At 50.2% G+C, this 26,260-nt stretch overlaps 2 protein-coding genes across 2 annotated transcripts in view; one reads left to right on the top strand and one right to left on the bottom strand.

The window, feature by feature from the left end:
- WASHC1 (WASH complex subunit 1) overlaps window positions 1–13,338 on the top strand; it is a 54,707-nt gene extending 41,369 nt beyond the window's left edge. Inside the window, exons 5-11 of the mRNA XM_063134933.1 lie at window positions 2,176–2,312; window positions 4,459–4,594; window positions 5,658–5,862; window positions 7,189–7,344; window positions 9,213–9,371; window positions 11,780–11,848; window positions 12,555–13,338. Of these exons, the coding sequence (XP_062991003.1) occupies window positions 2,176–2,312; window positions 4,459–4,594; window positions 5,658–5,862; window positions 7,189–7,344; window positions 9,213–9,371; window positions 11,780–11,848; window positions 12,555–12,706 (1,014 nt within the window). The 3' untranslated portion in view covers window positions 12,707–13,338. The remainder of the gene's footprint in view (window positions 1–2,175; window positions 2,313–4,458; window positions 4,595–5,657; window positions 5,863–7,188; window positions 7,345–9,212; window positions 9,372–11,779; window positions 11,849–12,554) is intronic.
- Window positions 13,339–15,683: 2,345 nt separating this feature from the next.
- The window catches only part of DDX11 (DEAD/H-box helicase 11), a 41,697-nt gene continuing 31,120 nt past the window's right edge, over window positions 15,684–26,260 (bottom strand). The window contains exons 18-26 of the mRNA XM_063134936.1: window positions 25,724–25,796; window positions 23,597–23,700; window positions 21,619–21,768; window positions 20,450–20,518; window positions 20,198–20,298; window positions 18,766–18,850; window positions 17,897–17,972; window positions 15,956–16,110; window positions 15,684–15,740 (exon numbers count right to left, since the gene is read on the bottom strand). Of these exons, the coding sequence (XP_062991006.1) occupies window positions 15,696–15,740; window positions 15,956–16,110; window positions 17,897–17,972; window positions 18,766–18,850; window positions 20,198–20,298; window positions 20,450–20,518; window positions 21,619–21,768; window positions 23,597–23,700; window positions 25,724–25,796 (858 nt within the window). The 3' untranslated portion in view covers window positions 15,684–15,695. The remainder of the gene's footprint in view (window positions 15,741–15,955; window positions 16,111–17,896; window positions 17,973–18,765; window positions 18,851–20,197; window positions 20,299–20,449; window positions 20,519–21,618; window positions 21,769–23,596; window positions 23,701–25,723; window positions 25,797–26,260) is intronic.

The following is a 26,260-nucleotide window of genomic DNA, read 5'->3' on the forward strand; positions in this document are numbered from 1 at the left end:
GGCTTTAAAAGGAGGTTGGATAAATTCCTGGAGGAGAAGGCGATCCGTAGCTACTAGTCCTGATGCCTCTAGTACTCCCAGCAACAGAGGCAGTAAGCGCATGTACAGCAATTGCTGGGGAACATGGGTGGGAGGGTGCTGTTGTCCTGCTTGTGGGTCCCTGGTTGGCCACTGTGCGAACAGAGTGCTGGACTAGATGGACCCTTGGTCTGATCCAGCAGGGCTCTTCTTATGTTCTTAGGTCCCCTGGGAGGTTATTAGTGGTTTGTCCATAAGATGATCAGTGGCTCCTGTTCACATGGATCTCCATTTAAACACCTGAGCCTCTCCGTAAGAACACTGGCACCGCTGGGTCGGAGTCTGTGTGCATCAACCCCGAATTATTTCCTTTTTAAAAGACATAGAACGCAGCTGGTAGTTGGTGCAGCTCTTAGGATTCCCTGGTGGTTGCAGAGAAACAACCAACGGCAAACGATACAGCTCAGCAATAATGTTAGAGTTCTTTAAAATGAAAAGCCTGACTGTGCCAGGGGAATGTTCCAGTCCCAAGAGGAGTCCGGTGTGTGATGCAGCTTTCCTGGGACGTGGCTGATACATACTTCTGGGACTTGGAACATATAGGGAAAAAAATCTCTCTTTCCAGACAAGGGATCAGCGAATCCGCTTCCGGGCTCCCACTTTCTCTCCTCCTTCACAGAGAACCCAAAAATAAAGCTTCCCTTGAATAATTCAGTGCTTTAAACTTTCCTGCAGTTTTTAATGGAAGCAGAGTCTGTCACAGTAAAAGCGGCATGAATATTTCAGGCTGGGCTCAGGATTTATGGGGAGCTGAGCTGCGGGGTGCAGGGAGAGCTTGAGGAAACCCCCCCTCCCCCGGAAGGGGGGCTGTTGCCATCGGCTCCACTCAGGCAGTCCCTGGGGCTGCAGTTAGTTGGAGCCTGCCAATGAAGTTTTCCAAAGGCTGATAAAACATGCGGCGTGCTTCAGTCTCAAGAAGGCGAGACCCCAATGTCTAAATGGTGGCTCTAGCCCTCATGAGTTGCCAATTGGTTTCCTAGGGCTATTGCGAGAGTTTTATCTTGCTAAGTCTTTCTCCTTCTAGCCCAGGGGAGCTGAATCTCTTTCAGTCCTTTCAGCCCAAGGGCTGAGTTCTGTTTTGAAGAAGCTCTCCGGGGCAGCCCAAGGCAAAATGGGGCAAGTCCAAAACACCCCAAAATGCCAGCATATTTTTGTTTAAAGCTCTTACTGCCAGTAACTGCAAGGGGGAGGTTTTTATCAGCTGACTTCTCATCTACACAAATTCAATCCTTATAAAGTACAACATACTATGCAAAAGCTGCAGAAGCCAACACAAATCTTCAAGAATCACCCCAAATCTATTGGGATAAGGTGTGGGGGGGGAGGGGTGCTCTCTCCTGTCACACACCCTTCCTTTTGCCTTCATTTTCAAACTAACTTTATAACCATGCCAAAATTACAAACCTTTTAAATCTGCATTGTGCAACTGAAATGTTTGGCTAGGAACCAGGGCTAATTCTTCACTCATTCTGGTCTTCAGTATTTTAAACATCCCAAGTAGCTGTGATCATGACAGATGCCCCTGTTGCGTCGTGAAAGAACAGCTCTCGGGTTCACAGGCACAAGAGTGCCTGTGGGTTCAATGTATGTAAGGGCAGGTCAACCTCTGGAACTCACTGCTGCAGGGTGGTTCAAAGAGATATTCCTGTGAAATGTAGGAGGGAATGGGCCTCCAACTGTGAGCTGTTCCTATGGGGGAGGCACTGTATTTGGTGGGCAGGGTTGCAAGGAGGGCAAAATCTGCCCTCCATCCGCAACACTGGGCAGCCCAGCCACCAACGGGGCCCACCCAGGCTGTTCCCTGAGCTGGAGCAACGTCCCTCCCCTGCCCCCCAGAGGTTAACCTCAGCCTGGTTAGGGTAGGAGCAATATGGTTTCACCTCCCCACACCACCCAGGCGCCAGGTTGGGGAGGAAGCACTGTGCTCTTCTACAAGGCTGTTTGTCCTTTCCCAGCTGGTGTTGAGACAAGCACTGCAGGAGGTACAACGGTGGCTTTAGCCGGCTCCCCGTTTCTCAGCAGACGGCCCAAGAGCCCCATCGCCTCATACGCAGGTTCTGCTGGAGTGCTGACATCCACGTTGCTCGTATCTTGCAGGAGAAGTTGAAGTACTTCCCAGTTTGCGTCAGCGCAAAAATCCATCAGGAAGACGATGCGGAAGAAGGTCTCGGCAGCCTCCCCGGGAACATTAGTTCTCTGAGCTCTCTGCTGCTCTTCAATACCACCGAAAACCTGTAAGTTTTCCCGGCGATGGCTTGTTGCTCCACGCCAGCCGTGGAGGGACCAAGCCACCTGCTGTTTTCTTTCTGGTTTGCAGTGCCCAAAAGTCCCTCTCAAGGGAAAGGGTTTAAATCCCACCTGTTTGAAGCCCAGCATCCCCCCCCCCCCGCCCCTGTGATCCTTAAACCCTGCTGTGAGGATTCCCCCACCCCCCTCCGTCCCCCTTTGGTCCTCTTCTGCAAACTCATTCCTCTTCGTTGCCTTCGGTTTCCCATGAATACTGGGCTTTTATAAGGCATTAAGCACCAGCTGTGTGCTAGGAAGCGTTGAGGCCTTGGTTCAGTGGATTTGCACTGAATAACAGCATTCAACGAGTCCAAAATGAAGGGGGAGGGAAGGGTTTGGGCAAGAGGGAGGAAAGGCTAGCAGCTTGAGAGGCACGGCACGGCTCTTGCCAGCCCACCCCCTTTAAGAACATAAAAAGGTCCATGCTGGATCAGACCAAGGGTCCATCTAGTCCAGCACTCTGTTCACACAGTGGCCAACCAACCGTTGGCCAGGGACCAGCAAAGCAGGACATGGTGCAACAGCACCCTCCCGCCCATGTTCCCCAGCAACTGGTGCACACAGGCTTCTGCTTCAAATACTGGAGGTAGCACACAACCATCAGGGCTCGTAGCCATTGATAGCCTTCTCCTCCAGGAATTTATCCAACCCCCTTTTAAAGCCATCCAAATTGGTGGCCATCACTGCCTCTTGTGGTAGTGAGTTCCATAATTTAACTATGCACTGTGTGAAGAAGCACTTCCTGTGATTTGTCTTGAATCGCCCACCAATTAGCATGTAAATATTTCTGTTCTGCCCTGCCCTGGGCTTGGAAGAATACTTGCCTGTCCTCCTGCCCTGGGCTTGGAAGAATACTTGCCCTTGCTACCAGTAATGGGGCAAAGTTATGAAGCTTCGTGGCCCAACGAAATGGATGTTGGCTGTGACCTATCTGGGCAAGCTGCAATCTCTTAACCTTGGTTTTTCATCAGTAAAATGGAAATAGCGGTAATCTGGTCACAGCGCATGAACAAAATAAATGTTGTAAGGAAAAAAAGTCACAGATAATATTCAAATATTCTTCCTTTGACTTTGAGTTGTTGTATCTGTGCTGCTTCAAGATTATTTATTTATTTATGGTATTTTATTTAAAATGTTTTTAGGGCTCCTTTTGAAGCAAAGCCTCCCCCCCCGGCAAGGCAGTTTACAAAATACATTTCTAAAACAATAAAACATAAAATACTATTAAAGGAGACAAGAGTATAAAACTAAAACTAAATCCTGTCTCTTCTTTCTAATCCCTGTTTTGGTAGGTTTCCCACAATAAACTAGGTTAGAGCTGCTGGCCAGCTCTTAATCTGCCAAATGGTTGTGGGGAGAGATCTTTGGGGCTGTAGCTCAGTGTGATTTGGGTGACCCTATGGAAAGGAGGACAGGGTCCCTGTATCTTCAACAACTGTACAGAAAAGGGAATTTCAGCAGGTGTCATTTGTAGGCATGTAGCACCTGGTGAAATTCCCTCTTCATCCCAACAGTTAAAGCTGCAGGAGCCCTGCCCTCTTTTGTGTCTGGTCACTCTAGTATAGCTCCTGCAGCTTTAACTGTTGTGATAAAGAGGGGATTTCACCAGGTGCTGCATGCCTACAAATGCCACCTGCTGAAATTCCCTTTTCTATTTAACTATTAAAGATACAGGAGCCCTGTCCTCCTTTCCACGTGGTCACCCGAAGTGTGATAGAGCAATTGCTTTGCATGCAGAAGGTCCCAAGTGCAGTCCTTGGCAACTCCAGGACTCTGCAGAAAGAATCCTCCCTGAAACGCTGCAGAGCCACTGCTGCCGGCCAGTGTTGTCAATACTGGGCTAGGTGGACCAGTGGCTTAAGGCAGCTAAGCAACCTAAAGCAGATTCCTATGTTCCTATCTGAGTTCAGATTTGTCCCAGCATTTTGGCTACCCGGGAAGTCTACAAGAATGAGAGTGAAATCCTGACAACCAGCACAGAGCCTTGTTTTCCCCCTACACCCTCTTTAATTGTGTGTGTGTGTGTGTGTGTGTGTCGGTCTTGCTCTGCTTGAGGTAGCTTGATGAGACTGTCTTCTCCTTCTCTCTCCCAAGCTATAAGAAGTATGTTTTCCTTGACCCCCTGGCCGGAGCAGTGACCAAGACCCACGTGGCTCTGTCCAGCGAAACAGAAGAGAAGCTCTTTGATGCCCCCCTCTCTATCACCAAGAGGGGGCAGCTGGATCAGCAGGTGAGCCATGTGGGGGCAGCTGGGTGGGGAGAGGAGAGAGAAGCCCATCTCTCTTACCTGCCCAGGCCCCTAGAGCGACGGTGTCCTGGGGTGATCTTCCTCTTGGAAGAGATCAGTTACTTCAACAACTTTGTTTTCCATTGCAGGCCAGGAAGGTCTCTTTAAGCTCGCCGAGACTGTAGTGAGGGCCGCTTGCGTGGGCATTTAAAACGTTTGCAGGACTTGGAATGCCATGATGTGTTTTTACAAGTTCTGAGAAAGAGGAGCCCTCGTTTCATTGCCTCTTTGCCCTTTCCCGTTTGCCTCCCGGCTGGCCCATATTCGTCACAGCCACGCCGCTTGCAGAAAGAAACGCTAGCGCAAAGGGCAGGCACCGCTTTCTAGCGCAACCCCAGAGACTAGTCCAGATTAGCACTTCAGGAATGGGAGCAGGCAGCGGAGGCTGCAGACCGGAGCTCTGCCAACTTGTCCTGTTCCGGAAGAGCTCATGGTTTCCAGAGTTGTGCTGGCAAGCTGGCTCCCCGTTCCGCTGAAGGGCATTTCTGCTCGCGCAGTATATTGATTGATTGATTGATTGCATTTATATACCGCCCCATAGCTGAAGCTCTCTGGGCGGTTTACAAAAGTTAAAAATAGTAAACATTAAAAACAAATATACAAAGTTTAAAAACATAATAAGCATTAAAACAACAGTATCCTTATAAAAACAGCTATGCTGGGGTCCATTAAAAACAAATGAACTCAGCATGTGTTGTTAAATGCCTGGGAGAAGAGAAAGGTCTTAACCTGGTGCTGAAAAGATTACAATGTTGGCGCCAGGCAGGCCTCGTCAGGGAGATCATTCCATAATTGGGGGCCACCACTGAAAAGGCCCTCTCCCTTGTTGCCATCCTCCGAGCTTCCCTTGGAGTAGGCACCCAGAGGAGGACCTTAGATACTGAGCGCAGTGAGCGGGTAGGTTCATGTCATGTTTAGCGCTGGCCGACTTCCTGCACTGGACTGTGCCCCCAAATCTTCCCGCTGACAGTCTGTGGTGTCCTGTGCTTCGTGTATATCTTTGTAGGTGACTGAAAATTACTTCTACGTGCCGGATCTGGGGCAGGTGCCCGAGATAGACGTGCCGTCCTACCTGCCTGACCTGCCGGGCATTGCCGCCGATCTCATGTACAGTGCTGACCTTGGGCCTGGCATTGCCCCTTCTGCTCCTGGCACTGCCATACCGGACCTGCCCACCTTCAACACAGAGTCCACAGAACCCTTTCGGCCAGGTACCGTATGCCTCCCACCTTCCCCGTGCAGCCGGGAAGGCAGGATTGGAAACAAAACGGGTCACATTAAAGAAAGAAAGAAAGACGACCAGTGCACGTATCTGCCAGGGAGGGTGTGACGAACAATTCCTCCTTCTCTCCCCCCCCCAAAATAAATCTGGATGTTACACCGAAAGAGAGACCTTATTGTATACAAAAGTCTGCTAATTTTCTGTGTGATTTGGGGTGGGGCGTGATGAGATTAGGAGAACATACTGATGCAAAGAGACGTTCACCTCGATTCTGTACCCCCAAGTAGCGTGTCAGAGGGAAATGGATCTGTATTAGGGCCCTTCATGCTTTCTAGCTTCTTCATATGTCATCTGGAGGCAGGTGAATAAATGGAGCTGCCAAGTTTGCAGACTGCTAATCCATTTTAAGTAGGAAGTGATGGCTTCTAATCTGTGATGCCGGTGTAGAGAATTAGGCCCGGAGCATCCCTCATTTTCTTTTATGGTGCTTGTGAACACCTGGAAATAGTGATTTGGGGATGACTGGAGGATCTCTTGTTCTTGATGAGGCTTAGGGTAGCATGGGGTGCATCTAGTTGGCAGCTGATAAACTTGCTGCAACTTGATTTGACTGTAGAATGGCTCGGCCATTTCCTCCTGTGAGTTAGAGCTCTTTGTATTATTTTCCCATTCATGTGGTACTATGCTTTTCTAGAAACATGGGAGTGCAAATTCATTGAAGTGTTGCTGTTCTGTGTGGCCTGCAGGATGAGAACCCAGAATATCTAGGAGGACTAGCAATGGGGTGGGGTGGGGGTGTAGAATGTCACTAAATTCCCTTGTGACTCCCAACCCCTCTCCCTCACAAGGGCCACCCAAAACATTTTGCTGCCTGAAGCAAAGAACAAGATGGCACCCTCTCCCATTTCACATGTGAAAGCTGATCAGACCGTTTCTTCAACACTAGTGATGCAACAGCATCCTCCATTGAACCTGAAGGCAGCAGGCTAGCGGAAGGAGCATAGGGCAGGCCGTGACGGCCACAGCTCTCTCCTCCAATACCTTGCTGTCCCCTCCCAGCTTCTGCTGCCTCTGAGACAACTGCTTCACTGTACCTAATGGTAGAGCCGGCCCTGCCCATTCTTATGTTCAGGAGGCTGCACCTATTCCAGAAATACATGGGTGCAAAGCATTCATTGTGGCATCGCTGTTCTGAGGCTGGCAGAATTGAAAACTCAGCCTCTAGGTGGAGGACTAGAAATCAACAAAATGAGGCTCGCATTTTCATTACATTGTAGTTCTGTTGAATGTTAACATTCCCTTTTCTTTTTTTCAGATATTCAGAAGGATCCAGACCTCCCACCGCCCCCTCCTCCTCCTCCACCCCCACCCCCACTTGAACTGCCAGTTAATCCACCCCCACCCCCTCCTCTTCCTCTGGACCAACCTAAGACTCGAGTGAGTGGAGAGGAAAGCAGTGTGGGGCCATCAGGTGAGGCTGAAGGATTGTAGCTAAGAAAACAGAAAAGCCAGCTATGTGATCCTTCTTGATTCTTTGGATTTCATCATCATCATTACCACCACCATCATTTATATAGTGCTTTCAAGTGCTGGGAACCCTCCGCCTGCATTATTTATTTGTAATCCTTACTTTGGGTCCGTTCAGAAGACACCTTAAACCAGGGCTTTAACCATGGTGGTTAAGCCAGAAAGTCAGGCTGTGTTCAGAAGACACCTTAAACCAGGGCTTTAACCCCAGTGAATAAGGGTTTTTAAGATGTCTTCTGAACACAGCCCAGCTTTCTGGCTTAACCACCATGGTTGAAGCCATGGTTTAAGGTGTCTTCTGAACAGGGCCAGTGACCTTGTAAGATAGTTTTTGCATCCCCACCACCACCCTTGCAGATGAGGAGGAACTGAGGCTGAGAAGAGCGGCTTGGCTGGTGGGTTACTGGCAGAGGCAAGATTCAAACTGGAGACTTCCCGATTGGCAGCTCAGTCTCTCTTCCCGACTGCAGATCACCAGGATGTGTTGGTTTGTAGAAACTAAGTCGGGCAGGTTGACTTACCCTAAGAGCAGTGTGTTCTTTTTAAAAGTAGCAGTGAAGGCTTGGAAGCATCAGGGTGTCCTTCCTAGAACATCAGGATTCATCTAAATGCCAATATCATTCTGTCTTTATACAAATCTATTGTGCTTAGAATGCTGTTGTAGAGTTCTGGTCACCACATTTAAAAAACGGATATGGTAGCGCTGGAAAAAGTGCAGAAAAGGGCAACTAAAATGATCAAGGGGCTGGAGCGTCTCCCCTATGAGGGGAGGTGACATCAACTGGGATTGTTGAGCGTGGAGAAAGGGAGGCGAAGGGGAGACCTGATAGGGGTGTACAAAACTATGCATGGTGTGGAGAACATGGATAGGGAGGCATTTTTCTCCCTCTCCCATAATATAACCCAATGGGGTCGTCCCATGAAGCTGATTGGTGGGAGATTCAGGGCAGAGAAAAGGAAGTGCTTCTTCACACATAGCTAGTTAAACTATGGAATTCGCTACCATAGGATGTAGTGATGGCCACCCATTTGGATGGCTTTAAAAGAGGGTTGGACAAATTCCTGGAAGAGATGGCTATCAGTGGCTACTAGTCCTGATGGCTAGGTGCTACCTCTCTAGTATCAGAGGCAGTAAGCCTATATACACCAGCTACTGGAGAACATGGGTTGTAGGATGCTGTTTCACCATGTCCTGTTTGTGAATTCCTGGTCAACAGCTGGTTGGCCGCTGTTATGAACAGAGTGCTGGACTAGATGGACCCTTGGTCTGCTCCAGCAGGGCTCTTCTTGTGTTCTTATCTAGACCAACTTCTGATTCCAACTGGCCAGCTAGACGTCTACTAGGAAACCCACATGCACATGTAGCCGATAAGTCATTCCCTGTTGTTCACACCTGGCATTTGGAAATTGGAGGCACATGATGCCTCTGAACAGGAAGGTTCTCTTGGCTAAGCACCCACTAATAGAACTATGACAGTGAACGTCAACCCCCACATCTTGTGACAGGGACTCCCATAAAGTATTTATGTTCTGGAGAGAGAGAACCAAATAAATGGCCTTTTCCATCATCTTCAATTTCTTCTGGAAATCAAAGGGAGGCGGAGAGAGACTTGCCAAAGGAGATGATAGCTTGAAAGATGAGGCTCACAGGGACAAACCTCAGGCTTGCTGCCAGTGCAAAACAGCAGAGCTCTTTACAAAGGCATCAGGTTCCCGTGGTCTTCAGCATCAGGTACAGAAGAGAGCCTGAGCATGGCAGGACTGATGGATAACCTTGCCAAAAAAAAACCCACCCATTTTTTCTTTCTGCAGTTCCTGTTCAGGGGGCACCCAAGGAAGTGGTAGACCCATCAAACGGCCGGGCCACCCTTCTAGAATCCATCCGCCAGGCTGGTGGCATTGGGAAGGCCAAGCTCCGGAGCGTCAAAGAGCGGAAGATGGAGAAGAAAAAGCAGAAGGAGCAAGAACAAGGTGCTGCCTCCATTTCACCCTTGGAGCTGACTGGTTCTGCTGATGGGTGTGTTGGATGGGACCCCGCCTGCCAAAGCCTAGCCATCATCCTCCACTCCCAGCAACTGATTAGTATACACAGGACTGAAGGGTCGTGTCCCAATTGGACACTGTATTTATTGAACCCAGACCACATTTAATCTGTGACTGCAGGGGTGCGTTAATGCAGCGGCAGAGGAACCTGTGGCCGTCCAGATGTTGTTGGATGTCAATTTTCATCAGCCCCAACTGGTGATGGGAATTGAAGTCCTATGTCATCTGGAGGGCAACACATTCTCCAGCGCTGCGTTAGTGCCTTTCTCTCGGAATGGCTCTGCTGCTCCTTGGAGAAGGTTTGCATTGGAAGCATTTTCGCATTGAGAAGCACGAAGCAGCTTAGAATGAATTCCCTTTGGAAATGTGACTTGGCTTCTTCTTGGCCCTCCTCACTCCCTATTTGTGTTCTAGCAAGGCAAGGTCTTCTGTTTCCTTAGGTTTGGTTCAAATTGAACATCTATTGTAAGCCTGTGGGCAGGGACTGTCAAGAAATACTTTTGTAAGCCGCCGTGAGAGCCTTTTTTGGCTGAATGGCGGCATAAAAATCCTTAAATAAATAAATGCAAGAGGATTGTACCTAGTCTGAGCTGTGGGCACAGCTGTTCTTCTCTGGGTCTGCTGGACATCTCTGTGTAAAATTTATATCCAATCTAAGGATGTCCAGCAGGACCAGAGGTGGCTCAGGAGGGCACAGTTCACTTGCCCTGCCATGCATAGCCACTAAATACCAAGGCCTCATATGTTGCATCTGTACATATAAAGTTGAACATATATGTGTGGGTTTGTACAGCTGGAAATGTTTACCCACTTCTAGATGAGCTACAAACTTGAAATGTGGGATGCTGATAGGTCTTCCTATACAATGTACCCCCAAAATCCTCCAGCAGTGAGTTTGAAACATGAAGCTGATTTGCTTGGGGAGCAAATACTGATCATCTGAGGCAGGCCTCGCTTCTCATAGGTGACTTCCAGCTGCTGATTGGATGGGCCGCTGCAGGGGATGATGGGTAAAATGTTCTCCGGGGGAATCACGTGACCTGATGGCACCCTGAATTTTTGCAGTTTAACCATTTTTAAATAACTTAAAACAATTCCTACACTGACGCCTACAACTACCAGCAACTATCGAGGAAGCGTCTTTCGGAGGACGGGGCCACCTGCAGACCACCCAAGGCATGCTGGGAGGTGTAGTTGTTTTAGAGATCTCGGGGGATCATGCACAGCCACGTGGGCGATCGCCCGTGAGCTCTGAAATGGCTACATATCCCAGCATGCATTGCCCAGAGCTTCCCTCCACTCCTCGGAGATGCTACTGCTCCAGAGAGTGGCGGGGAGCAGCATCAGCAACGAGCAGAGGAAAGTGGACTAACATTATTTGGGGTCCCAAGCAAGGGTGGGAATATCTGCTAGTTATTCTTATTTCTGCGTTAAGCCTTGTTCTCTCTCTCTCTCTCTCTCTCTCTCTCCTGTTTAGCTTTAACCAGTTTATTTACATTATTTTATACAAAGCTGTATGGATTGTTATTTTTATGACATACTTATTGGCATTGTGGTTAGCTGTCATTGTTCCTAGGCCTCAAGAATTCATTGGTTTGGATTTCAAGCCTGCTCCATTGTTGGTTCCGATTTATTTGGTGCTCTAAAGTCCCACATAGAAATATACAACAAAAGCTTGTCCCAAACAAACCACCATTCAAAGCTTAATTGCAAACCAGCCCAAATGCCAGCAGCACTTTGTTTTCTGAAATGCACACGAGCTTGGCCATTGACATTTCTCAGGAAAGTGTGCCCCTAATTGTGGGATTGGGGAGCTGATGAAAAAACATGGTCGTCACCCGTTTATTTGCATGCCGCTTCTCCACAAGACTGTGTCTAAAGCAGCTAACCCCATAATCGAATGAGCAGTAAATATAACAATGCGAAAGCGTGCTAAGAACAGTTGCGCTGCCCAGGGAGGTGGTGGTTTCTCCTTCTCTGGAAGTACTGAAGCAGAGGCTGGATGGCCATCCAACAGGGTGCGTCCTGCAGCGCAGAACCTGCATGGAGCAAGGGGTTGGACTAGATGATCTTCGAGGTTCCCTCCAACCAGTGGAGGCTGGTGGCTCCGATATCAGTGAGACGGTAAATCCGCTCTGAGTTTCAGCCAGCAACCCTTGCGCCTTGGATAGCTCCTTTAGCGTTCTAACTGGTGCTGACTGAAACCCGGAACAGATTCACCATCCCACGGACATAGGAGCCATACTATGGATTTACCAGCAGGCTCCAGTGTGCATTCAGCATCTTCCTTTTCTGATTATGTCGTTGTGGTTTTCCTTTGTTTCCTTTTTCTCCAGTGGGAGCTAAAGGGCAGGGCGGAGACCTGATGTCCGATCTTTTCAACAAACTGGTCCTCCGGCGCAAAGGTATGTCAACCTGTGCCAACTCTGCTGCCCCAGGGGGCCAGCAAGGCAAAAGCCAGTGCGGCGGGTGTCTCCTATGAGCAGGCAGCAAGATACTTTTTGCAGCCAAGCAAGGGCTTAGTAGCCAAGTCACACATCGTGCAGCGGCGCGATGAGATCTCCCGGCCCTTTAAAGCTTAAAAGAACCTGCAGGAGCTGGGAGAGAAGATTGGATCTGGACAGTCGTACCGAGGCGAGGGCTGCTTAAACATTTCCCCCGATTTAGGGATAGCACAGCTCCTTTGCAGGTTTCCTCAATCACTCACATCCCTCACTTTTCCCTGCCATCTAAGTTGGGGACGTAGCTGCGGAGCTGCGCTGCATTTCCAACCTTCCTTCCGTCGGCACAAAATGGCAGAAGGAATCCCTGAAGAAATGCTCTCCTGTGGGGCTCCGCTTGCCGGGCCAATAGGCTGCAGTCCTCAACCGCGCTCCCCTTCCCTCTAAGACAGCCTTCCTCAACCTGGGGCGCTCCAGATGTGTTGGACTACAACTCCCAGAATGCCCCAGCCAGCTGGCTGGGGCATTCTGGGAGGTGCAGTCCAACACATCTGGAGCGCTCCAGGTTGAGGAAGGCTGCTCCAGGACCTCCGCAGTGCAGGGCTGACGCTTCGACGGTCTCCAGGCACCGTTTGCTTCGCATCACCCACTTGCTTTTCTCCCCCCGCAGGTATCTCCGGCAAAGGGCCTGCGGCCGGAGGGGATAGCAACGCCCCCAACGTGCCGGCAGGCGCCTTTGGCCGCATCTCGGACACGATTCCACCCCTGCCGCCTCCGCAACAGCCGGCTGGCGAAGACGAGGAAGATGACTGGGAGTCCTAGATGGCTCCATTCCTGTGGGGTGGGCTCACTCCCACGTTGCCAAGCCGTGGCGGCTCCCAGATTGAAGGAAGCGCCTGAAGAGGCAAGCTGTGGAGGACGCTCGTCCAGCAGAGACAGCCTGCGCTGCTTGTCTCTTCCACCTCCCCTCCCCCTGCTCTGGCTTCTTTCCAACTCCTGCTGTGTGTACTTATGAAGATGACTACTTCTCGGCTTGCCTTTCTCCTCCAGCCCACCCAGGTGAATGATCTCCTGTCTGCGTACTCCGCAGCATCTGCTGCTGCTGGGCGCTCAAAGATGATCAAAGCGGCTTCTCTGTGTGTGAGAGAGAGAGAGAGAAGAGCCCCGTCTAGTCTCATGTCCTACGTGAAGCTCACCAAGGCAGCTCTGGCCAGCAACCACAGCATCTGCCTCTTTCCGTAGGACTTGGCCTTGGGAGCTTGGTGGGGAAGGAACTGAGCTTCAGGGACGCACAAGCGTTGCTGAGCGAGGCCTCCGCGTCCTTCCTCTCAGCCCAATTCTCACTTCTTCTTTTTTTTGCGTAGAGGAAGCTCTGTGAGGCAGAGCGCTCAGCTGTCAAATGCTAGTGGCTGACTGATTGGGGAAATAAAATAAAATAACCACCGGTGACGTCTTTTCAGTTGTGTGCCTCAAATACTCTAAATGGGGAGAAGCTACAGACTAGAGCCCGGGCTGTGTTCTCATCCTTGCTCAGCAAGCACTGCTCTGCAGAACCAGCTTCAGCAGAGAATGTCTGAAGTCAAGCAGGAAGTCCACAAAGTCAAGGGCAGCGCTACATCAGTCTGTGTGTCATGTGTCGGTGGGCCTGTTCAGACGACGCCTCAGGCTCTGTGGTTAGCGAAACTGTGGTTCTCTGGGGTTAGCACTAACCACAAGCCACGCTGTCACACTTTAAGCCATGGTTAGAGCTGCTAACAGTGGTGCAGACGGTCTGACTGTGGTTAGTGAGTGAGCAAAGTTTAGCAAAACGCATCCCACAAGACACCTTAGCCTTAACCAGCAGGGTTTAAGGTGTCCGCTGAACAGGCCCTATATCTTCTGGCCAGTACAAAAATCACACGTGGATTTTCTCTTCTCTGCCCACATAGGAGTGTCATTAAAGGCGAACGATCTTTCTACTCCTTTCTGCACCCGCTTCCCAAATAGCCTTCTCTTTTATCTGCCTTACAACTGTGGAAGGAAGATTGCGCTAGTGGCATTTGGTCATCTTCTCGCCACTCCATTGTGTTCAGGGCAGCACCAACACTTCTTCGGTTGCTCTAGGAGGCACTGACAGGTGCATTTGTGACACCCAGACAGTAAACAACCAGCGTATGACTCGGTTTGCAGATAGTGACCAACCATGGGTTACGTAGTAAATTAACCAACCCATGGTTGGTTGGGGCTGCAAGTGAGGGCGCTGCCTTGCACCTGCTTCCACTTTGCATCCAGTTTAGCAAACAACCCAGATGCAAAGTGGACGTGGTGCGCAAGCAGGATGTGGCATGCTTGCTCACGGCACAGACAACCCATGGGTTGTTGTTACATGCAAACTCGGTCAATATCTCTTTGGGCAGCCAGGGTGCTTCCAGACTCCTGGTGCAGCTCATCCATCTTTTCCTTTGTAATAGGTTTTCCAGGGTAAGGAAAAAGACGGAAGCAGCGGTGAGAACGCATGGGAGGGTCATAAGGGGAAGACAATGTCATGTGAAAACCCACCCACCCCCGATTAAAAATTCTGTCCGTTAGGCTGGGCAATGCTGCAATAAAAGCCTCACCCGGACACACCTGGAGCCTTTAACCATGTGGATCTGGCTATTTCAAAATGTATACGATGGCCCACTCATTTCTGCAGTGCTGGGGTTCCCTGGAGCCTGTGTCAAGCATGGTGCCCTTCCTTTCATGGAGATGAAGAAGGTAAAAGCCCTGTGCCAGAGTTCTGGTGAAGGGCCACACTGGCGTCACCTTTTCCTTTTAAATTCTGCCATGTATTTTTATGCATTTCAACTACTTTCTTTTGAGGCTGACGAAAGGGAAGTAAATGAAAAATGTTTCCCAGGCTCTCCTCTCCACCCGTCCCAAACACCCCTCAAAGCAAGTCTTGCTGAACTATTGCAGCAGCCCTGCGTTGTTCCTCCGGCAACAGGAGCTTTTGCGTCAAAAGTTCAGATAAGCAAGCTGAAGCTAAGCATTCCTTTGGTGAAGGGATTCATTAAATTTAACCGTCTCAGCAGCCAGGCTTAGTGCTTCAAAAGCTGACGTGACCCCCAGCTGGTGTCCTTTTGACATACGATGACACATGTTCTTTGCTTTCCACTTTTATAGCGGGCTCCGTCCAACAGGGGCGGTGGAGGGGAAAATAGCGGGGCGGCCATTGCTTAAGACAGCATTTGAAGCAGTGCAGGAAGATCAGGCCCCAGCCTCTAAGGGTCTACAGAAAGAAATAACTGCTACAGGCTCTAGTAGAGAGGTCTTCCCCCAGCCATAGAACGATAGAGCGTTGAAAGGGGCCTATAAGGCCATCGAGTCCATCCCCCTGCTCAATGCAGGAACCCACTTTAAAGCAGTTTCAGTGAAGGTAGTAAGTGCCTACCTTGAACTTTGAGCAAGATGCATTAAAGACAGAGAGCGAGACCAAGAACGACTATCCCAGATGCAAAAAAGAATGAGTAACAGACATCGCATAGATTTTCCTGGAGCTGTTCCAACTTGCCCGGGAGAACAGAGCAATTCTGTCTGGCCTAAATAGAAGAAAGCTCCCTTCCCCTCTCCCCCCACACCCCCATTCTGTGGCCCGGGTCTAATTCACTATTAAATTCATAGCTGCACAAAGCTCCCCAAGCAAGACATTTGAAAACTACTTTAGTCAGAGGAGAAAGAAATCCATATACAGTATTAACATTAAGCAACAAAAGAAAAATGCAACACATTCAAAGATGCTGAAGGCACTTCACAGGGAGGGATGGGAAAGCTGCAACCAGGGCCGTGACCGTCATGAAGATACAGACTCACAACTTGATTTCTTCTCCCAGTGGAACTGCAAGACAGAAAATGGGAGCTGCATCAGGCATGGAACGGCTGAAGTCAGAGAAGTTAAGGCGTATAATTTGACAGCAGGGAAAAATTCACGGAAGTCTAGCCATGGTATCTTATCAATTCCCTAGTTCTCTGGGATTGTGTTTTTCCATGGGACGTGTCTGGGTTGTACCTGTGTCTGACGGTTGGTTACGCAGAGTCTGTTTCGGAACTCACCTTCCTTAGTGCTGCAAAAGCTGGCCCAAAGACCGGCTTGACCTGGGTTCTGCTTTTGATCCACTGGGGGAGCTTGTTGAAAACAGCGGGACGGGTGTACCTGTGGTCTAAGAGCACAATGCTGGCAAAGTCCTTTTGATGACGAATTGCTCTTCCTAGAAGAAAAAAGACACCCACACGCCCGAAAACAGGTCACCCAACACTCAAGTCCCAACAGTACCCGAGGGGCAAAAATGAGAGTTGCGGGCAAATGTCTCTGCCCTCGGGAGGAATGCGGCATGCAGATGAACTGCAGCTATAGAAAGGCATGGCTCCCGCAACAGGTTTCAGTATAATTACTTCAACGTTTTGTCTTCCACTGTGACTCCTGCCTTACATTGTGCTACTAACCAGGGCACCTGCAAATTCTGATTCCCCCGAATTGGTGAGCATTGAAACTAGCAGGATTTTAATATATTGTTTAATTTTAAGCACAGTTTAATTCAGCGATAGGAAACCACTTCATAGGAGGCCACAGAATGGGTTGTAACACAGTAGGCAGGATCCAACGGGGCACTCTCCATCCCGCCAATTCCCTTCCGCAAGAGGTGGGGGTCCCACCAATTCCATCACGCAAGGAGCCCCCACCGCTTTTGTGAAGGCGTCTTCGTGCTTCCTTAGGGGAAGCGCTGGAACGAGTAAAAACGCTCATTTCTGGGCGGAGGCAGGTTGGCGGAGCTCCCTTACGCGAGTTCGGCCGACCTGCCTCCTCCAGAAACAAGCATTTCTACTCATTTTGGAGTTGCCCCCAAAAGCACTAAACCATGGCACAAGCAGGTTGGGGGGGTGGTTGCTTGTGCAACAGAACTGAAAGCACCAACCGAAAGAAGGAAGGCCCCAATAGAGATGCCAAAAAAAAAAAGCCAGAGGTCAAGGGGTGGGACTAAGGAGGTAATCCGACACATTTCGGACCCGAATTGTCCTTCCTAAGGGTAATTCAATAAACGCAAGATATTACTTCTATTTCGAACCCACGGTCTCCTATGCTTTGCACCCCACTGGATTCTGCCCCAACATGTCCCCCTTCTTCGAGTAAACCCATTAAGACAAATGGGACCTAAGTTAGACTAACTCTGGATACAACCCACTGTTTGTCATTCTAGCCAAGGGATGGGGAATGGTGCTGTCGGACTGCAATTCCCACCATCGGCCATCACAGCAAGGCCTGATGGGAGATGCAGCCCCGCAATATCCGTAGGGCTGCGCGTTCCCCACCCCTGATCTTGCCCAATGCTTTTGACGGCTATGGTAAGAATTGAGCCTGGGGCTGCCTGCATGCAACGCAGAGCCCTACGTGGCCTCCCAGCTAGGTCTTCTTGGCAGCCTTCCCCAAGCTGGCAGCCTCCAGATATGTTGGAACTAAAACCATCATGGCTGGGGGGGTTGATGGGAGTCATAGTCCCAATATATCCCAAGGGTGCCAGGTTCCAACGGTTCCCTCGTCTGCCTTGCAAACGCTTCCTTGCCCAGTTGTCCGGAGGGGGCTGAACAGCCAGGCAAGTGGCAATTTACAAGCTCAAGTTACTAGGATCAGTGTTACGTTAATGCAGGTGCGTAAAAAGAAGGAAAACTCCGAAAGGGAATGAAAAACAATGCGTCTGAAACGCGTAGGCACTTGGCACTTGCAGTAAACTTTTTTACAAATAATAATTTGCAGAAGATATCCTTGGTTCCGCCCCTGCCTTTGGCTTGTTTTACGTTAATGCATACAGAAAATTGCTGCCCTTGGGCCCCTTGAAAGCCAGGCTGCCTGCATCAGCCAGTGGCTCCTTCTAACCCTGCCGGCTCGTGGCCTGCAGCTGTTGGTTCTGCCGGAGCTGCCAGGATGGGCAACCTTGGCGACCGTCATATTTGAGAGCATCCCCTCCCCGTCACAAGACCTCCAGCTGGCTGTCTCCTTACCGATGGACTGGTTGACAGCTTTCATGCAGAGGTTCTCAATGAGCTGCCTGCCCGGTGCCTGGCCTGCAGTTTTTGGCTGGAGGAGAGAAAGCAAGACAGCAAGTCAGCCTAGGAGTTACAGCCTTCCTGCCTACACACACCACCGTAAGCCAGTCTTCTGACACCTGTTGCACGTCTGTTTTTGACTTCAACTTCTATCAGCTCCAGTCATCATGACCGACGGTCAGGAATGCTGGCAACTGTAGTCCGAAACAGGTGGAGGGCATCACACAGGGATGGCGGCTGTAACTGCAGAGCTTTGAGAGGCCAGAGCTCCCCAACCACTCGTGGCTGCTGCCCTCCGGGAAGAGGCAGAGAGGAGTCTTCAAGGAGCAAGGAACAGAAGCGAACGTTGGCCCAGCAACTGAAGTCAGGTTACATTTCCAACAGTAGTTGGAGCTGGGCTGGAAAAGTGGCTAGGAGAGTACCTTGGCGGAGGTACGCAAAAAGGAGCTGCCCTACTGAACAGCTGTCAGCATATCCAGGGGCTGGACAAAGTGCCAAAAGGCACAGGTGAAGACAAAATGCATTTCGAAGGCTGCAACTCAATCTTTGCTAGGTTTGGGCACTGCAAAAGAAGCCGCAGTGGTAGGTCCCACAATGACTAAATAGGGAATCTGCTACCTGTTTAGATCTCTCTCTCTCTCTTTACTGTCCCACTTGCAAAAAAATCCCAAACCGGGGGCAAAACACAATAAACAGCCTGTAGCCCCTCCTCCCTTGCAGGATTAAGGGCAAGTTCTAGATGCAAGTTCTAGAGGCCAGATTATGCAGGCACAACGCCAGGTTATCGGTAGGCCTCAGCAGAGTAAAAAGACGTAGATCACTACCATTGTCTTGTCAAGGTACGCCATTTTCTCCTGAAGTTCTGGAGACTTGATATTGGGGTAAGGCATCCCCACCATAATCACACACCTGGGAAGGAGGAGAAAAAGATGAGAGAGAGAAACACACCTGCTGAAACCTCTCTATATAAATATAGACAAAAGTTTTATAAGGGCTTTGCTCTTTTAAAACCAGTAATTTTAAATACGTTTCTTTTGCTCTTGCTGTTCACCACTCCAAGACCTTTTGGATGGGGAGCGGTATAAAGGTATTGTAAATCAATAAAATCAATAAATATAAATGCACTTGAGAATGGTCACCCAACCACGTTTTCATCCAAAGGTGTATTAAGAGCCTCGTGCATCAGCAGCAGGCCAACTTACCAACTACTGAATCATGAACAGCAGTTCGGGAGAATTTCAAATAAACACGAAAAGGAATTCAAGGAGCCCAATTTGTGTACGTTTGGCAGAGGTTATTATATAGTGCTTTAACTGGATCTCCTGGAGGAGTAGGTTCAAGTAGAACAGGGGCTGTAGAAGCTCTTTCAGCCCAAGGGCCGAATTCGATCTCAAGGAAGCACTGGGGGGGGGGGGGCAATAGTTCCAAAACACCAGCAAATTTTAGCCTGAAGCTTTTTACTGTCAAGAACTGAGCCTTAGAAGAGACATTTTGTTTCTTTAGAATGGGGGGGGGGGAACTGCACAAAAGCTGAGAAACCCATCAAATTCTTGGTGGGTGGGGAAAGGGATGGAGCCAGAGGAAGGGGCGGAGCTCTCAGGGGACCCTGGAGGACGGGATTTGGGTCGTGGGCCTGAAACTTCGCACACACACACCCGGTACAAATCAAGTACACAGCTCAAGAAGACCGGCATTAAAGACTTCCAGATGTGTATCAATCATTTCTGCTCATGTAAGTGTATGATATTGTGACTGCTGGCCATTTTTGTATTATTTCAATGCTCTTGGTTCCTTGAACTTGATTTGATCTTTGTTTGTTTTTTGGATTTTTGTGTATTTGATTGGGGAAGGGTTGTTATGTATTGAAAAACTGCTTAATAAGATAATAAACAAACAAAGCCAGTGCCTCTTTCAGGACTGATTTGGGCCTTGCTCAACCCACCACACACCCCTTTCCATTTAGGATACACGTTTAACCCCCAGCAGCGGTGGCCTTGCAGGGAGCAGGGAGAGAAGGTGGCCGGGCCCGCTAAAGGCTCAGCAGGCGAGCCATCACCTGGGCAGGGTCTTTCCTACATCCAGAGGCGATGTGTCTTCAGCCTGTGCATTTCCCTTTGCCCCACCACTGCACACACCTCTACCCTCCCACCCACCCGCAGGATGAAACATCGCTTCCAGCAGCTGGAACTGCATTGGAGCAGGGCGGCATTAACATGTGGAATTCCGCCCCTCCGGATCGCAAGCCAACCCATTCACCTTCCCAGGTCGTCGGAAAAATTGATTCCTTCGCTCATCTTCCCACCGACGACGGAGAACAGCAGCGCTCCCGTCAGGGGACCTCCTGCATGGCCGCAGCGCTGCGTGGAAGGAAGCCCGTGGCGGGCGGTTAAAAGGCTGGAGGAGAAGGAGCAAGTCCAGAGCCAAGAAGCAGGGTGGCAATTCTGCTTGGCTCCAAGGGCATCCCCCTTACCCGGGAGCTTCACGGGCTGCCGATCCTCCCTCGCTCACCTTGATGCACTTGGCGTACTCGCCCAACACCTGCTCCACCTGGTGAGCTCTCTTCGGCTCCTGAAATATCTGTTGGAAGCATAACGCACGTTAGCCACCGCAGAGAGACACTCTTCAGCTACCTTCAGAGCCGTGTGGCTTTCTGCACCATCACAGAAACGGTGGGAAATCGGCGTTGGGTACAGCAGGGGTCCCCAACCTTTCTGGGTCAGTGGGCTCATTTGGGATGTTGATAGTGTTGTGAGCACACTCACAAAATGGCTGTTCTGGGAGGGGGCTCGCCCATTCGTCAAAGGGCTACCATGGTGGGCACAGACAGTCAAAAGCACTAATTTCCCAGAAGGCAAACTGGGGAGAATGAAAGTAACCTGACACAAAACTATTTCTTTGAGTCCAAATAAAGACAGCAGTTATACTTTTTAAAATTAAAATACCGTAAGAAATAACACTGAAATCCAGAGAGGCAGGGAATCTGGCAGGCACCAGGAGAGGTGTCCATGGGCACACTGACGCTCACGGGCGTCATGTTGGACACCCCGGGATCCAGCATCCCAAGAACTTTACTTCTTAAGTTCTTGTTAAGTGGCAAACTAAGTTCCGAATCCCTGCTTGGCCATGCCGCTCCCTGGATGGTCTTGGGCAAAGCCGCCCTCTCGGCCAAACCTTTATCAAAGGGTTGTTATGTGGTTAAATGGCTGCTTTGAGAAAGAGCACACCGGTTTAATCTCTCTCACACACACACCCCTGGCTTCTAGCACCTTGTGACAATTGGTGCGACTGAGAAATAGGGCCCAGAGGAGGAACTGTGGGATTTGGCCATCCACTTTCCCCAAACTCCCCGATTCCAGGTGGGGTCGTACAGCTTCGTCTGCCTCCTACGGAAGGAGGGCCCCGTGCTCTACACTTCTACAAACCGTGTAACAACGACATTTAATCTAATTTACATCCAAGTACAACGGTCAGTCACCCAGCAAGTACCAGTTATGTGTAATTGGGTGTGGATTTGCCATATAAACAGCCTCTCCGCTTCACTGCGCGGGCGACGGGAAGAACTCGAGAAGAGAGAAGCAAAACCACAGCCAGTGGCTGCAATTGGCCAACAGCAGGGAAGTCTGGGAACAACCAGTTTCCCCCTAAAAGCCCCCCCAGCCCGTGGGCTGCACAATCACCTTCTTCTTAGCGGCCAGTTGAGTGAGCAGCCCGGTCTTCTCCCAGTGCGCATACACGTGCTTCTCGTACTCGTAGGAGGGGAAGAAGCACACCACGCCCCCGGGGACGATGTTGCACAGGTTACAAAGAATCCGCCCCGTCTCGTCCACCTGAAAAGAGACAAACGTGGCCACCTCGGTCGTTAGGGCACCGCAAACGTCACCCCAAAAGAACACTGGGCTCCCATTGCCTCCGACTTGCCAGCCCACTACATGCATCTCCTATTCAACGCAGGCGCATCGAGACCTCAATGGCCTCAGCCTGGTTCATCCACTTACCGGGACTGTGGATTCTCTTCACATGGAATCACAGAACAGTAGAGTTGGGAGGGGGCTATAAGGCCATCGAGTCCAACCCTCTGCTCAGTGCAGGAATCCACCTTAAAGCCTCCCTGACGGATGGCTGTCTAGCTGCCTCTTGAAGGCCTCTAGTGTGGGAGAGCTCACAACCTCCCTAGGCCATTGGTTCCATTGTCGTACTGCTCTAACAGTCAGGACGTTTTTCCTGACGTCTGGGTGGAATCTGGCTTCCTGTAACTGGAGCCCATTATTCCAGTGCAGGAATCCACCTTAAAGCATCCCTGACAGATGGCTGTCCAGCAGCCTCTTGAAGGCCTCTTGTGTGGGAGAGCCCACGACCTCCCTAGGCCATTGGTTCCATTGTCATACTGCTCTAACAGTCAGGAAGTTTTTCCTGATGTCTGGGTGGAATCTGACTTCCTGTAACTTCCATTATTCCGTGGAAGAGCAACAACTCAGATCTTTGTGGAAAAGCTGTATATGTGGAGCCTTTGCATCAGATGAGGTGGGTAGGGAGAGCGAGGCTGGGCGGAGGTAAGAGAGGGACAAGCTCAGCCTTAGAAGCCAGTCAAGATGAGCGCAGTGGGGCTGCCAGACACGGAGATGGCAAGATACAATGCAGAGAAAGAGGAGGTCAGAGCTATTTCCCGAGGGAGCAGGAGTGTTGAAAGTTGGAGCCCGAAGGGCTGAATTCCATTTCAGAGAATCTCTTGGGGGAGCAGTGGGGGGGGGGGGGGGGAGGCAAAAGTATTAAAAACTATTGGACTACAACCCCTCCCATTATCCCCAGCCTATTGTCAGAGATTATGGGAGTTGCAACTCAACAACATCTAGGAACCCAAGCTTGGGAAAGGCTGTGCCCAACTCTAGGTTAATCCTTCTGTAGACACGACGTTACGAGTTCTGGGAAAGGGCCACCATGACGGCTTGGAGATTATTATGCCTGATCCGCTCGGTTGGATAAAAGGATCCGCCTTCCGTTGACGGAAGGGCTCTGCTCACGGAAGGTGCCTCCGCTCGATTTTGGGGGACCCCCCCCCCTCCCACCGTCAGGCACCACTGCTCTCTGGGCGGCCGGGAGATCTGACTCTGCCCGCCCGGTTGCACGTGCCTAAATCTGGATCCAGCCCCACAAGAATACAGGTTTTGCTCTCTGGGGTTGCTCACCCTTATACATCTCACCAGAAACAAATATAAATTTACCCAGGGTTTTTTGTTTTGTTTGTTTAAAAAGCCAACCTGGAAGACACCCAATGAAGACATACTAAACCCAAATCCTCACTGGCAGCAAAAAAGGTAAGAGAGAACTAGACAAAATCGCCATAAACTGCCATGGAGATTCAGACTGCTGAGTGAAAGCTGAGTTTTAGTTATAGTAAATTTCAAGTTATCTGTGTGTTTTTGAGGTATTTGTATTACTGTATATATGTATGGATGCTTTCTTTTGATGGATTTGTCATGGCCTTTGGCTAGTACAATAAACTTTGGATTGATTGACTGTATAACCCAGATCCCGACTCTCTCCAGAGACAACCGTTGTCCGTCTTTGCCTACAGGCAAGAGTCATCCAGATTCAGGTTTTGCCTCCAGCAGTGAGTTTGAAACATGAAGCTGATTTGCTTGGGGAGCAAATACTGACCATCTGAGGCAGGCCTCGCTTCTCATAGGTGAATTCCAGCTGCTGATTGGATGGGCCGCTGCAGAGGATGATGGGTAAAATGTTCTCCGGGGGAATCACGTGACCTGATGGCACAAAACAGGCAGAAGGAATGAGAGGCGGGGAAGCCGAAGGACCGTCCCTCTTCACAGCTGTTTACAAGGAACGCCATACCTGCCGAGACCTCTGGACCACAGCCCAGCCAGCACATTTCAATGGCCAAGCAAAGGGCGTGGGAGCGGAATCGCCTTCCCCGTTGCGTTTTAGCAGTCTGAGAAGGAGCCTGCAAGCCTTTGACTGCAACCGCAGCAGGAGAAAGGGTCACTTAAACCAGGGGCGAGAAAAGGGGGCTGGCAGATCTGAGTGTTTTGCAGCTCTCCAGAGACCTTTTAACTCCCAGTAGTTTAAAAATTACAAAGAAAACTGCAAGGGGGAAAAATCCTTTCCCGTGTCTAATCACACCTCAGTGTTCTGCATCTGTAAAAGAAGAGAAGCGGTCGGCTACCAGTCTTCGTGCTGTTCGGGGGTCCAATTTTGGAGGAGGAGTAATTTTGTAGCAACGCAGATGTATATTTGTGTTTGTACATGCAGACTGGCAGTGGGGCAGGAAGTAATTGGCTCTGCCCCTGCCCGTCCAACTGCCCTTTCCTTTGCTCTGGGCTCTAGGGGGAAAAGCAAAGCAGAACCCACAAGGCTGAGGTCTGCCCACCCCTGATTTAAGTGAAGCAGGGAGGCCTTACTGCCTGATCAAAAACTTGGAAGTTGGAACTCAAGCGTGAGATGGGAAGAAAAAGGAAGGGGAGCTTGGTCAGCGCCCTGAGAGATGCTAATAATAAAAAAAGAAGCCTCAGAACTCTGTGGATTCCAAAAGCCTGCACTGATTCTGCCTTGGGACCCAGCTTTACCCATGCTGACTGCCGACACCCTGCGATTCCTTCTCAGTCTGAACGTTTTAAAGAACAGGCATATTTCCTCCCCAGAAGGGGAGCCGCGTTGCGCTGATGCAGCAAAGAGCAGCAAAGACTCTTCGGGCACCTTAAAGACTAAAAAATGCATGCAGAACAAATCCACTTGTTGGTCTTCAAGGTCCCACAAGACTCTTTGTTATATTTCCATGACAGCTCCCTAAGCCACCGATATTTTCTTGAAATACCATCCTGAACTGTCCCTGCATTGTTAGGAGAGAAATAGGCACCCAAGTGTCTATTCTTACATAGCCAAGACACCCCCACGCACAAGAGAGAGGTATTAGCATGCATGGAGAATCCCAAGCTTTGCAGAAGTACAAAATTATCTTTAGGTAGAAAGCCCTTAGGGTTGGGGGGAATCCAAAATAAACCCAAACAGCCCACTGAGGGCTGAGCATGTTCAGTGAGCATGGGATGTTCTCTCATTATTAGAGAGGAAAAACAAACAAAACCAAAAAAAAACCGAGAGGCAGAATGGAATGGAGTAACTTGTAAAGGGCAGGGCTAACTGGCTGGCTGGAACCCTGACCAAGAGCACACCGCAAATGTTACAGCTCCCACTTGTTAGGGACATACTGTCCTATCCTACATCCGTATGACACGATAAAAGGATGTCCTACTTAATTCACGGGCACTGACTCCGGAGTAAGGATGGGGACCGCAGCCATCATTAGATTTCTCCACCTCAGTTTTAAGGAAAATGCAATTCTCCGGAAATGTGGGGCTCTGTCAGCGGAACGTAAGCACAGCAGCCTTTGATGCCAGCAAAGGTTCCCCAGGTGACGTGCCGCCAGAGGTGAAAGGCAACCGGACTCCCAGGTGGCTGCAGCATTTTGGCAGGAAGAGGTGGAGGAGGAGCACTTACGCTTAATACCTGATTTTGTGCATTATGACTATGGTATTATAAAAACCCGTGTACCCCTTTCCCTGACATTGCTTAGCTCTCCTAGCAGTGGTGTGCTGCTTAGCATTATCCCACTTCGGAGTTCTTGCCTGCTGCCTTCGGTATTGCGATTTGGGAGGAGCAGCTCTGCCCCAGCAGCGGTCAGGCAGAGCTCACCGGACCCGCTGGGATCTGGGGCACAAAAAGCCCTCCCCTCCCTCCCTCCCTCCCTCCCCCCCCCCCCCCCCCAAGACTCACCACAGGAGAACTCTTCAATCCGGTCCGCAGCTACCCCCGCACACACAAGCAGCTGCTCCCGGAAATCGGCCACCTGCAAGGCAGGTAGTGGAAGACGGATTTTTAAAAAGAAAACTGGCACGGTCCGAGCAGCGGGCAGTCCGAGGTATGTGCCACCCTTTTTAAAAAAACTGAGCAATCAGTAGTATCTGATGGTGGTGTGCTAGCAGAAATGAATGCAGGCGCAACCACAAATGGGAATTAACGAGATCGAAGTTCTCCATCCTTGCTTCCCCGCCTCCCTGCATGTCACAAATCTGCTCCGGAGGGTCCCACAATCCTCTGGAGCTAATTTGTAACATGAGGGCGGGGTGGGGGTAGGTTTGCAGGAGGGAAGGGGAAATTAGTGCCACCAGTGGCCCAGCACCATGGGATGCCTGCCCTCCGTACTCCAAGTCTTTGCAACAAATGCACCGAATTCTGTATTTAGCTGCCACAACGCAGGTCAAACCTTTGGCCCATCTAGCCCAGTATTACCTACACGGACCGGCAGCAACC

The sequence above is a fragment of the Elgaria multicarinata genome, chromosome 9 (genome assembly GCF_023053635.1).
Source record: "Elgaria multicarinata webbii isolate HBS135686 ecotype San Diego chromosome 9, rElgMul1.1.pri, whole genome shotgun sequence".
Classification (NCBI taxonomy): domain Eukaryota; kingdom Metazoa; phylum Chordata; class Lepidosauria; order Squamata; family Anguidae; genus Elgaria; species Elgaria multicarinata.